The 13895-nt window shown below is 28.6% G+C and overlaps 1 protein-coding gene across 1 annotated transcript; it reads left to right on the top strand.

The window, feature by feature from the left end:
- Positions 1–7693: 7693 nt before the first annotated feature.
- Positions 7694–8753, top strand: LOC124841758 (protein MIZU-KUSSEI 1). Its single transcript, XM_047318087.2, has one exon. The coding sequence runs from the start codon at positions 7905–7907 to the stop codon at positions 8676–8678; it is 774 nt and encodes a 257-aa protein (XP_047174043.2). The 5' UTR covers positions 7694–7904; the 3' UTR covers positions 8679–8753.
- Positions 8754–13895: the final 5142 nt, after the last annotated feature.

Below are 13895 nucleotides of genomic sequence, written 5' to 3'. Positions count from 1 at the left end.
TATACTTTCCATTAATTATAAGATATAATTTAGGATTGATTGATAATATTTTTATGGCGTATTTTGTAATTTTTATGAAAAATAAATATATTTATTTTTTATTAATAAATAATAGGAATTGTCTTAAAAGCCAGTCATAAAGAAATTAAGTTCGATATATTAGTAATATTATTTTTAATTTTTAAAAAATAATTAAGTGTTTTTTTATCAATTTATACGGTAATGTTAGAATTGGCTTATAATACTATCTTTGAAACAAAAGATCTTAAACTGGAGATTTCGGTTGAAAAGCATGAATCAAGGAAAAATACCTACATGTTAAGTCTTGAAAGAAATTGGTAAATTTGTTAAGTTATGTTAATATTGAATTGTACTCGTATTATATACTCTCTTTTTTAAATTTTAGAAGGTTTGTTGGTTGATTTTATAGTGATTATTAGCTTACAAAAAAAAATTAAAAAAACTTCAAATTTATGAACTATATAAGGCAATTATATATAAATTTCTCGATGGTTAATAGTTTGGTTTTGGTCATTTTGTGTTAATTTAAACCTTATTTTCGAGACAAGTATTGTTTTGAAGTTACCTTTTCAGTTTAAAATGCAATTTAAAATATATGAAATTGAATACCTTGTTATTTTAGTTATGTAATTGTGAAGTATTTTTATTTTTGGTATTATCGAAATTATGTCCAAGAACAATGAAAGAATATTTATATTGATTGAACAAATTACATTCATTTCAGACAAATAACCAAGAATTGAAAGAATTATCTCCTATATTTTAGAAAAATAATAATTAAATTGTTTCTATGTTTACACTGTGTTGTTTATTAAGAAAGATAATTTTATGTTTAATTATTAATCATTAAATTGTTTCATTATTTGCTATAATAATGTACTGTATTAAGAAAGATAATTATTAAATAATTTTATGTTTAATTATTCATTTGGTGTTAAGTTTGGTAGGAAAATTTCAAATAGATCTCTCTTATGATTTTATTTTAATTGAAATTTGAATTTTGTTAAAACACTTCAAAACGGTCTTTTTTTTGTTATATTTCCAAAAACGACATTAAGATGGTAATAATGTGACAAAGTGTAATTGATATATATCAAAGTTTTTTGAAATTCACCCATTTTCACATTGTCACGTGGTCGTCGACTCTTTTTCTTTTCCTTTTATTTCTCCATCATCAACTCACACACATCTCTTCATCGTTCAACTCCATAAATTATCCAAAAATCACTCATTATCCCTACAACTTCATATCTCCTTAACATATATCTTCATATCCCCTTAATCATACACACACCTCTATTCTAAAATGGATTCATAATCTCCATTGGGTAACCTCCTTCTAATTCGGAATCATCATCTTCTTCGAGGTTTGGCATTCTACACTCTAATATTTAAAGTCAACCAAATGCATCATATCATAATAAATGTTGTAATAAGTGAGCGTAATTAATTTATCTCATGTTCTCTGCTATTTATACTATGTTTATAGTATTTTTGCCTAAATGGGTTTGATCCTTGTAACTAATTAACTTTATTAGTCATTAGTTATTCAATCTGCTAATCATACTTTAATTAGTCAATTTAGTCAACGTTTTTCATAAAAGTTGACATCATCGATATGTAGTCGGCCAAGCATTCATAATGCATGCTCAAACTATAAGGATTGAGTACATCTAGGTGATTGAGATGTCCTTAGACATATATGATACACAACCCTATTGACCTTGTATCTAGTATTTCTTTGATTTGATCCTATAAATATATTTACAATTCACTATCATTATACATCTCTCAACTCTCCCTTAGGAGTACAAAATATTTACAAGTTATTTAAAATTACAACAAAAATAACTACTTAACTCTTATATTGCATAAGATGATTTATTTACCTCACAATATAATTGAATTATTACAAATTCTATTAATAGATGGCATATATCATATGATCTTAGACGACATATACAACCATAAGATAATATATTCTAGTAAGAGTTCATCACAACAAGATCTATAAAACTTCACTTTTTACTATAATTTTTTTAAAATAATAAATAACATTCAATAAATTAAAAAATGCATGAACTTATATACTCATATGAGTTGACTTTACAAATATGTATGTTTGATTTTTCTTAGTGTTTATATTCTTGACTACAGTCTCAAAAACAAGATTATTTGTATTTGTACCTTATTTTGAATTGTTTATGGCAATATTTTGTCAGATTTTATTAGGTTCTTATTAACACACTTAGGAATGACAAAAAATGAAAACTTATTGTTTCGGTCGGGTACATGATCGAGGTCAACAGTCTAAGTTGTGGTGAGTTGTATAAGGTTTGAATGTTGTCCGGAAGTGTAAGTGTTGGGTCAAATCGATCATCCAAACCACTCGGAGGATATCTACAAAAGACACTATGATGCCAAAGTCAATTCAATGTTGACAGTTAAGAATTAATGGCACAGTAAATGCAAATCACCTACCTTTTACCTCAAACCCTTATTTATAAGTTTTAATATTGGTTTAATGATGGTCCAATTATGGATAATCATACTTTATCTTTAAGTTGATCAACATTAAGGTTAATGTGGTTTGTCTAATGACCGACTAGTTTGTTTGGTGACCGGTCAGGTCCATTGATGACTCGCTAAATAATCCGAGATATGGCTGACCGTATGGTTTATGAGTAATCAGACGGTCAAACGGTATCGTTATCCTTAATAAATTTTTGTAGATATTGGATAAATATTTAATTATTCACTTGTCAAGGAGATGGTATCAGTATAGGTAATATGCTATCCATTAATAATTACTTGCAAAATTTTATTTGAATATTTTTTGAAAAATGTCAAGAAATCAAAAATAAAGTTATTAGTGAAAAAATATTAATAATTGAAAAATCATTTAGAATTTAACTTCATATATTTTTATTTTTTTATTTAGACCAATGAAATTAAAAGAATTTTTAATTTTTTTAATTTATATTTTAGTGTAATTTATTTATATTTACTTTTTAAAAAATAAAATTTATTTACATTAATATTTCAGTATGCAAATTTATTTAAATTTTACTTTAAAATTAATTTTGTTATCTAAATTCATATTTTAAAAAATTATTTTTGAATAATTTTATTTAAAACTAAAAAGTATATATCTATAAATATTTGTCAGTATCTAGATGTATCTACAGATATAAAAAAATTTAGAGGTAAAATTTTGCCTACTACACCGGCACTCCTCTTGGAGGCTTCTTGCTCCAGCAAACAAGGCTTGGCGTAGAGACCCCTACACTCGTTTGTTTCTATGTTGCATTGCACCGATTAAAGGGCTTCTTGTCCATAGACCTACGACATGGAAGATCGTTAGGCATGTGGGATGGTTACAAAGTTACAATAAAAACATTTTTACGATATTTACTGTTATGTTACCATGCTATACCTTTTATATTAAGTGGATTATAATTTATATACAAAGTTACTATAAAAATATTTTGATTTAAATTTTCGAATGGTCCTCGTGTTTGTAGAACAATCTCAAGTGAGTTATCTTATTAAAAACGGTCTCAATTTTATTCTAAATTTTAAAAGATTGTAACGAAAAAGACTTCATTGTTACGAATTTTCAAAATTTAAGATCCAACTGAGACTCTTTTCAATAAACAAATATAATAATCATCCGAGAGAGTTTAAATCAAATGTTTTTTTATAGTAGTGAAAGGTCACATATCATTTTATTTTCTTATAAAAAAACAAAAAATAAAATAAAATCAAACCACCTCAGATTTCATAACTGAACTTCTAAAAGATTCTATCCAAGGTTATGATTAAAATACATGAGCAACTTTTGTCCTGATTAATAATACACGTATAATAGGGTAATTCTTTGCACACTCATTCCACAAAATAACATGCAGAAATATCCATAGACCTTTTAGCACCTTATACCTTCATGTACATTATCAAGACCATCAATAAGCTTAAATAGATGATTTCATGGTCAAATTTGCCATTAATATTCACTATACTCATGCTAAGTTAGATTACAACATAGGTAACTACTTCTCACACAAATTGATGAGTGCGTGTGTAGGGACGACCTTAATTAATCTTAAACAAATAACATTCTTGTAAAATATAATTTACTTTGAATGTAAATGTTAGAAATCAGAAATTTACTTTCATGTTCTTTCATTTGTTAAATGAGTGCAAATATTAATTTTGTATTGAACATATCAAGCCCAAAAAAGTTAGAGGTGTGGAAGTAAGAAAAGTGAAGGAGAAAGGTAGGGATAACAGGTGTAATACTAGCATGGGAGGTGAGACTTAATAATCACTTATAAATTATTCCTCTCACTCATTTCAATGCACCAAAAACACAAGTTCAAATAAAAGATTTTTTATCGTAAAAATAGATTATAGAAATAGGGTAATAATAAACTAAGGTGGAAAACATTATTCTTTGATGGAATAAAGCATCATCTTCCTTTCTCATGTCAGATTCACTTCATTTGTTACTCAAGAGGAAGTAGGTTTCCGTTAACTTAGAATAATTTTGGAAGTAAAGTAGAGACAGGTAAACGGTTTGCACTAAGCAATATATGAAACACTATTTGTAGTCAATACTAAATGATGTAGCTTACATAGAGCATAATGCATAGTCATAGGAGTTGGTTTTTGAGTCAAGGTTTGGTGATCCGTGAGAATGGTCGGTCCCTCACACCAAATAAAACGACCACACATAATCCCTAGTCTTATGTTGCCACTTTCAAATGTCTTTTGACTTTGCACCTCACTCTTTCATCATCAAAATTTCTTAGCAAGAACCACGAATAATAATAATAATAACTTGATGTTTCTTTTGGACAATGTTGAATTTTTTATACTCAAGTGTCATGGGATCCGATGAACTATCAAATGATTCGCACTAGTAAGATAATAATCGCCCAATATAACCAAAACCCTATTCACATTCATCTCTTCAAATGCTTCTTTAGATATGATGAAATGAGGTTATAAACTTTCCGATCACATCGTTGCTTTTGGATCGATGAGTTGGAAATTGAACTTCTCCCAAAAGTTTATTATTACTTTAGTATACTTTACTTGTATTACTAATATATGCTAAAGGGAATATTAGGATGAAGAGTATTTTGTATTTTTATTTGAGTTAGGATATTAAAGAATTAATATATTAGTAATAATTCACCGATAACATAAATAAACTTTACTAAGTAAATTAGAAATTATTATATGGGGTTGTGTACCAAATTATCTTGAGGTGGAAAATGTGCTATTTGTGGGAGTCAAATTTTTACATTCGAGGATTGTGTATCAAAATATTGATGAACACCAAAGAAGATTTATCTAGATTTTTCTATACTCAAGTTAAGAAACTTAAAGAAATTATAAAATGAATCGTATTTTCCATAGATCATTATGCATTTATTAGCTTTTTAAAAAAAATTAGACTTCAACTAAGAAATTTGTTCCAATATTTTAATAATTTTACATTGTTTAAGAATAATTTAAATATATATATATATATATATATATATATATATATATATATTAAAGATTTAAAATTCCAAGTCTCAAATCAGACTGTTTCAAATGTGATAATTAATTTCAATAATGTTTTTTCAATGGACTTTAGGTTTAATAAAGAGTAAAAAGCAATTTCAATTTATGATAGGTTTAATAGAAAAAAAAATTAGAAAAATGAAATAAATGATAAATATGGTATAGGTAATGCTTAATTAAAGAAAAAAGGAAAAAATATATAATATTAGTTTTTTTTATTTCATGTAAAGAAAAATGTTAATTTCTTTTAATATATGATCTTTAGAAACTCAACTGAAGAGAAATTATAAAGGGCATAGAAAGAAGGAATAGTTTTGATGATCCTAAAATTTAGCCAGTTTTGAGTGTGAAAGGGATGCACAGTACACAGAACACAATGGTGGCTGAAGGCATGCATGTTGCAGAGAGAGAGAGAGTGTTGAAATGAATGTTGTGTGGTGGTGGTCCACGGTGGGTATGGTAGGTGTGCCCTCACCTGCTCTCAACACTTTCCAATGCCACTCAGACTATCACCTCCATTCATAAAACAAATCACAATAAAAAACCTTTCTCTTTTATGCATAATACTATAAACAACAATCAACCATCTATTTTTATACAGTATAACGATACTTTAACAATATTTTTTTTTACAACATTTTAATATTATCTACATGTCATTCTATGATTGGTCCAAAATTACTCTACAATCAATAATAATAATCATAAACACCAACATGGACCAATCATAGAATAACACGTAGATGATGTTAAAATATTGTCAAAAAAATGTTGTCAAAGTATTATTATCCTTTTATATATTGCTTTCGAATAAAAAATAAATAACCTTTTATACAAGACTTATTTAATTTATATAAATAAATTATCAGTTTCAAACTTCTAAAATATATTTTATTAATGATTATATAATTTATCAAGATAAATTAGGAAATTATTCTAATCATTTGTTCCTAAGGTACCATTTTAGTTTACTAGAGATTTTTTTTTCTAAAAACTGATAAAAGTTAAATTATATTTTATGTTGAGTATATACATTAGAATTTTAATTAGTTAATATTTTAAAATCTTGTCATTTTTTCAAGTTTTTTTCTCCAAAATTTTCTCTCGTTTTTCCAAGTTGATTCTCGTCATTTTTATGTATTAGATAATGAGTGGAAAAGAAAATCGACTAAAATTTTATTAGAATAAGTTTTTTTTCTTCTTAATCTGAATTGTCTGAAATTTCTCTTTCTTGCTTTGGTTGTATTTAGAGTATTTTATTATACAGGTAATATTAAAATCAAATAGACGAATCTTTATTATACTACGTCCATAATGTAACGATAGTAATTAACAAATACTATATCATTAATTTTATTATGACATGATTAATAATTAATAATAGACAATAAGGAGTGTGGATATACACACATGTACGATCTCCAATAATATTTTCAAGATTTAAAATATATATATATATATATATATATATATATATATATATATTTGTTTATTTATTTATTTATGCATAACTTTACCTATTATTCCTAAACTTTGTAATCTTACTACTATTCCCTTTCATTATTTATATGATTTTTTATTTACATATTGTATATATCAGTATTGTATATATCAGTACATGTGATACTACAATACAACAAATAAAGACATAAACATAGGTAAGTTAGTACAAGTTAAAAGAATATTATACAAAAAATTATAATCATCAACTCAACATTAATAATTCACATTTAGAATTAAATGTCTATTACATAACACAATTGTCTTCGTTCGATCATAACATCAAGAATTAAATATTTATCACACAATATAATTGTTTTCGTTCAATTATAACATAAATAGTTGATTATACTTTCAAAGATTCGATAACTTACTCTTGTCTCTCAAAAGTTATATCTATAGATTTATATACCAAAACCCAAAATTCATCTCGAGTATGACTAGGAAAAATTTCTTATATTTGCGAGTTTCCATCTTTTTTCATATTCTAGATTATAAGAATTTTCTTCAACTTTCACTACAAATATCTTCCTCTACACATATTTGTCTAATTTAACTAAATCATATTTTTACTGTCGTTTGACACTCTTCTGTCTCTCTCAAAATCTCCACTTCCTTGTTCCCAACAGCAAGGACAGGTAGGTTGAGGCTGCTTACCTTCCTTTTGTCAGAATCCTTTGCCTGTCCTTTGTATCACCAAACCCTGACAAAAAGCCACACATTCAAACGATAAATCGCACACACAACCTTCGACAACATTGCTCCCGTTCTTCAACCCAAATCTCTCTCTCTCTCTCTCTGCTCAAATGAAAACCATTATGGCAGCCAAATTTCCTCATGACTCTTCCTTCTCCTTCTCAAGGAGATATTTCCATTGGAAGAAGAAAGCATTGGACGAAGAAGATGATGATAACGAGGAAGAAATACTCAACTTCTCAACTTCATCCTCACACTTCCTAGACGAGAAACAACAAGATTACAACCACCCACTTCAAATGTCATCACAACATGCTACAGTGACCACCGAACACAAGAAAAAACCCAACCTTTCCAAGTTGAAGTCAGCCCTCACAGTCTTCACCAAGCGTACCCAGCAGGGTACGCGCGTGGTGGGAACGCTCTTTGGGCACCGGCGCGGCCACGTGCACTTCGCCATCCAAGAAGACCCGAAGGCGGGACCCGCGTTCCTGATCCAACTGGCGACACCGACAAGTGTGTTGGTCCGTGAAATGGCGTCGGGGCTGGTGAGAATCGCGTTGGAGTGCGAGAAAAAGAAGAGCGAAAAGAGTAACAGGTTGCTGGAGGAAGGTGTGTGGAGGACGTACTGCAACGGGAGGAAGTGCGGGTACGCGAGCAGACGCGAGTGTGGGCCTGAGGAGTGGAAGATACTGAAGGCGGTGGAGCCCATATCGATGGGAGCAGGGGTTTTGCCGTTGGAGGGTTGTGAAGAAGGTGAGGTTATGTACATGAGAGCAAGCTATGAGAGGGTGGTCGGTTCAAGAGATTCTGAGGCTTTCTACATGATGAACCCTGATGGTGTTGGCGGTCCTGAACTCAGCATTTACTTTATCAGAGTTTAACACTAAACTTCATATTCATACAAATTGTTTATGTTGTTTTTTATCATCACCATGATTACGATGAACATGACTGTCTTTGGCTTTGTTCTGTATCAAGTTCTTGATAAGTATAAACTTTGCTAATCATGAAATGTATTCTATTTATAGTAGTTTAATGGATTCTTATAGATGGAATTGAGGTCTCTTAATCTTTCTCTTAGCTTTAACTCTTGGTTAATCAATTCTTATCTTGTTTTAGTAGGTTGATTTTACAATGTTGTTTTTTATGGACAATATTATCTAGTGTTATATAATTTTGAAGGTAATCTTTTACTCTCTTTTTTGTTTTTCTTAAATTTAAAATTTTCACTACCTTCGATATTAATTCAATGTTAATTATATATTAATTTTGATATTTTTCATAAATATATTTTTAATTTTAATTACATATCGATATTAATTTTTTTAATAAACACACTTAGACTGTGTTTAATTTCTTTTTATAAGAAGCTCATTTGAAAATTATGGTAGGGGCCATTAAATCTTCGGATTTGTTTGTTGCAATTTTGTTGTATGTACGTTCGTTATAAATGCATAGTTTTGGTTACTCGTTGAGTGCATGTAGTGAACCTTATCCAGGTTGTGTACTAACAGAGCTTGTGTCTACATCATTGTACCTCTTTAGATAAAATGAATTTAAAAATAAGTGTGTATTTTGGAAAGATATGAAAAATAATTATTTTGATAAATTAGTGTTTGTTATAAATGTTTATAATAAAATTAGCTTTTTGTTTAGGTAAGTTTGTTTAAAAATATGAGATTGGTAATTCTGATGCAAAAAAATCTGTTTTTATCCAAGAAAACATGCTTACTCAATGATGGATGGTATTTAAGTCTTTTTCTATTAATATGCGGGTGCAGTTAGTAACTGTGTCGTGCATAAAGTAATAGTTACTGGAATTTCATAACACACATACATTGAGGGAAGGAAAACTGAAGGTTAGATTAGAAATGAAGCCTCGGATTTATGCATGATAGGAGCCCATGTTGTTAAAAGAGCTTTCCTTTTTCTTTTGCATACTGAAATCCTAGAGTTTCTCTTCATGTACTACCTTAATTTCTTCTCCTACCTTTGCAATATAAAAAAAAAACTATATATTTGGCATAAGATTTTCAAATTACTATCATTCAAATATATTTTGAATTACATAATTTAAAATAATTATATTTTAAATTAAATAATATGAAATAGTATTTCAAAGTATATAATTTAAAATTATATATTTTATTTTAAATTATCAAATTCATAATATTATTTCAGATCATGTAATTAACAATCACATTTTGGATTTCGTAATTTTATTGTAGATTATAAAATTTAGAATTATATTGCGAATTATGTAAACATTTTGAGTTATATATTCAAAATATATTTTAGATATATAATGATAAAGACTTTGGATTTTATATATATATATATATATATATATATATATATATATATATATATATATATATATATATATATATATATATATATATATATATATATATATATTGATAAGAGAAGAAATATTGAGGAAGAAATATGAAAACTTGTGTAAAAAATTAACTTTTACCAGTTTGGCTGAGCAACTCAATTCTCAGTTTTTTTTATCCTTACTTACACCTTATTGTTCGGAGGAATTAGCCTCTTAGTGTCATTCATGAACCAATCTTAGTATCATTCATGAACCGATGAATGTATGCTACGAGACTTTTTAAGTTAGGAATTAGAATCTCTTTAATAATCTTTTTCCTTCCCGGCCAATTTGTTCCTCAGTCTGTGGAACATGTCCTCATCAATCTCCATCTTGGTAGCATGTTGGGCCATGTAGCTTGCAAGCACTACAAAATTTTCATATTAGCTAAAAATGTTCAAGTTACCAATTGTTTTATATGTACCACACATGTTAGTAACTGACTTAGGAGACAAGTAAACTTTAACGATGTTTTTGACAGGTAGCTTATAAAGGAGTTGTTTAAAGATCCTAATAATCCTCTGATCTTTCTAAAAAATTATGTCATTCGACAATTCCTTATATCTAAGAGGGCTATTCGTCCAATGGAAGAGAAATTTTGTATTATCATTTTCATCATAAAAATGCATTCGACGAGCCAAGTTCACTACTACCCTAAAGAACCTATTATTGAACCTCTTAAAAATATTAGGAATAGACACCCAACAAACATGTACTCGACCTATTCACCAAAGATAGCCATGTGAATAATACTACACAACAAAGAGTGAGTGAAACTCAGTCGAGATTACAATAACAGGTGGTTATTGGGTGGACAAGGACAATCAGGAGTGGGTTAAACTCAGCTAGGCAGTGTACTAGTGGATACTAGGATTGTCTAAGGATACCAAGAGTGGTGAATAATACTATACAACCAGGAGTGGGTGAAACTCAGTCGAGGTCACAATAACAGGTGGTTACTGGATAGAAAGGGATAACTAGGAGTGGGTTAAACTCAACTATGCAGCGTATCAGTGGATACCAAGATCGTCTAAGGATACTAGAAGTGGTGAATAATACTACACAATCAGGAGTGAGTTAAACTCAATCAAGGTCACAGTAACGAGTGATTACTATTGGACAACGCCAACAAGGAGTGGGTTAAACTAAACTAGATGGTGTGTCAGGCAGACACCAGGAGCGTCTAGGGATACCATGAGTGGTGAAAAATACTGCACAACCAAGAGTGGGTGAAATTCAACTAGTCAGAGTAACAATGATTACTTAGTGTGACTAGGGATACCAAAAGTGGTTAGAATACTTAAATATACTTAATTGAATATTTAATGAAACCGTCTAAGTTAACTTAGAGGAGAAATGGACATAGCTCTAACGAGTGAACCAGTATAAAAATTGTTTGTCTAGCTTATCTCATAAACGATTAGTTCTTAAAGAAAACAATTTCCTGACTCACATGTCTTCAACAAGTGTCACCATCCCTAGAGAGTTACTTCTTACTAAACTCCTTAAGAATGAGTTTAGGTTGGTGTTATAAACGAACTTAACAGAACAACATTACCAACCCACAAGTATAGTTAATAGCACGATCAGATTTATAGTCGTAAAAGGAGTTAAAAAATACTATTCAACGCCCCCACCCTCCTCCCCTTCTAGTGTTTTCCCGCAACTTCATGAAGGAGACTGTGTGCATGTGTATTATATTCGACACAATGCACAAAATTTCACTTGAAGATTTAAGAATACAACTTTGAAAAGGGACCTTTTGAACTTGGGTAACTACTTAAATTTATAAATTTTTAATCAATTATTTGTCGTGTTCATTATTCTTTGTCAAACTTAATCATTAATATTTTGTTAATTATATTTGTAGGATACACAATGACTAAGCCACGATGTAACTATTATTACAATATCATTAAGGAAGCTAATCCAGAAGCAACAACTTGGATTAACCAAATTCCAATACAATAGTTCACACTTGCGTATGATGAAGGCAAAAGACGGGGTCACCTAATAACAAATCTAGCTGAAGCAATCAATCCAATCTTAAAGAAGACAAGAAATTTAACAATCTTTTCCACAGTATTAGCCATATACATCATATGCAACACGTTTTTCACAGAAAGAGGGAAGCAAATAAGTGCAATGATAAGTGTTGGTCATGTGTATTATAAAAATTCCACCAAGGTCCTATAGGATGCTGATTCAAAATCAAACACCCACAGGGTGCTTGAATTTGATAGAAATACAACAAGATTCAGAATGAGGAGATGTTAAACCCAAGATAAATAGGTTCTGCGGGAAAATTTGTTGTCAAGTTGGATGAACGGTGGTGTGAATGTGGCATGTTTAAAAAATTTCATCTATCATGTTCAAATGTCTTAGTAACTTGCAAAGATGCTCATCACGACTTCGACATGTACATTAGTTCCCACTATAGGTTGGATGTCGTCATCAAAGTGTATGTATGATCATATGTTTGGCAAGCTAAGACATAAAAAATATTGGCCACCATACCAAAGCCAAATTTGGCCTCATCCAGCCATAAGAAGGAACGAAAAGGGTCGACCAAAATCATCTACAATCAGGATTGAGATGGACATAAGAAAAGAGGACACCTACGAAAATGTTAATATTGTCAAATCTCATACCACACAAGAAATCATTGTCCTCATAATCCTGACATTAGACGATCCACACATTCCACCATTAACTTTAATTATTCAACCTTTATTTTATCTTTCATTTACTCAATAAAACTTCTATTCGCTTATACCTTTTCAATTTAATTAAGTTTCTCTAAATAACTTGATAACAAAATTTCATAAAAATATTTTAATATTCAAATGTTTAGTTCACTTTAACTAAATAATTCATCTTTATGTACAAAACAATGTCTCATACAATCCATAAAAAATAAATCAATTAAATTATTAAATCATATGGTTTTACAGTTTCTACTTTTATTATCTAAACAAATTACAAAATTTAAAAAGTGTGAGTATAATGTTTTATCCATATTTTATTGTTTAATAATTTAGAAACAAATAAAAACACATTTAGGTGTAATTATAACAGAAAAAAAATACATTTAGGTATAATTACAAACCAATTATAAAAGAAAAAAAAAGGAAAACAATGTTTATTTAAAAAATAATTATAATTGAATAATTTTTTTCTTTTATAATAAATTCTAACTAAATCAATTGTACCTTCATTTTTAATTTATAATTTTTAATAACCTATACATTAAAATTAGTTTCGCTAGTTTTAAATAAAACTAGAAATCAATACATTAAACTACACTTAAATGTTTTGTATTTCTTAATTAATTTATTTTTCATCTCATTTTGTTTAATATTTAAAATAATTAATTATACATTCTAAAAACTATATTATATATAATTAATTTAATAAACACTTAAATCTTTTTAAATTTATAATTTAATAATACAGAAATCTTAACTAAATATTATAGTTTTATATATAATTTCTCTTTTTAGTCTTTTCCTTTTTTTTATAAAATAAATGAAAAAACTAATTAATAAATCGAGCTACAGTAAAAGTGTGGTATGGTAGTAAATATCTGGTACTGCTGAAAAAAAAAATCTGCACATTCCTATACATGTGACAACAATCTTTTCTATGTACAGTGTGTAATTGAGAGTAACTAAGAGCAAAAATATTTGAGAGCCTTTAAGGATCTGGTTTCTGGGGA

This window comes from Vigna umbellata, chromosome 3 (genome assembly GCF_029865625.1).
Source record: "Vigna umbellata cultivar VRB3 chromosome 3, Vumbellata_1.0, whole genome shotgun sequence".
Taxonomy (NCBI): Eukaryota; Viridiplantae; Streptophyta; class Magnoliopsida; order Fabales; family Fabaceae; genus Vigna; species Vigna umbellata.
Note: the sequence above shows the minus strand (reverse complement) of the source record. Positions and strands in the feature narration are given on the sequence as shown.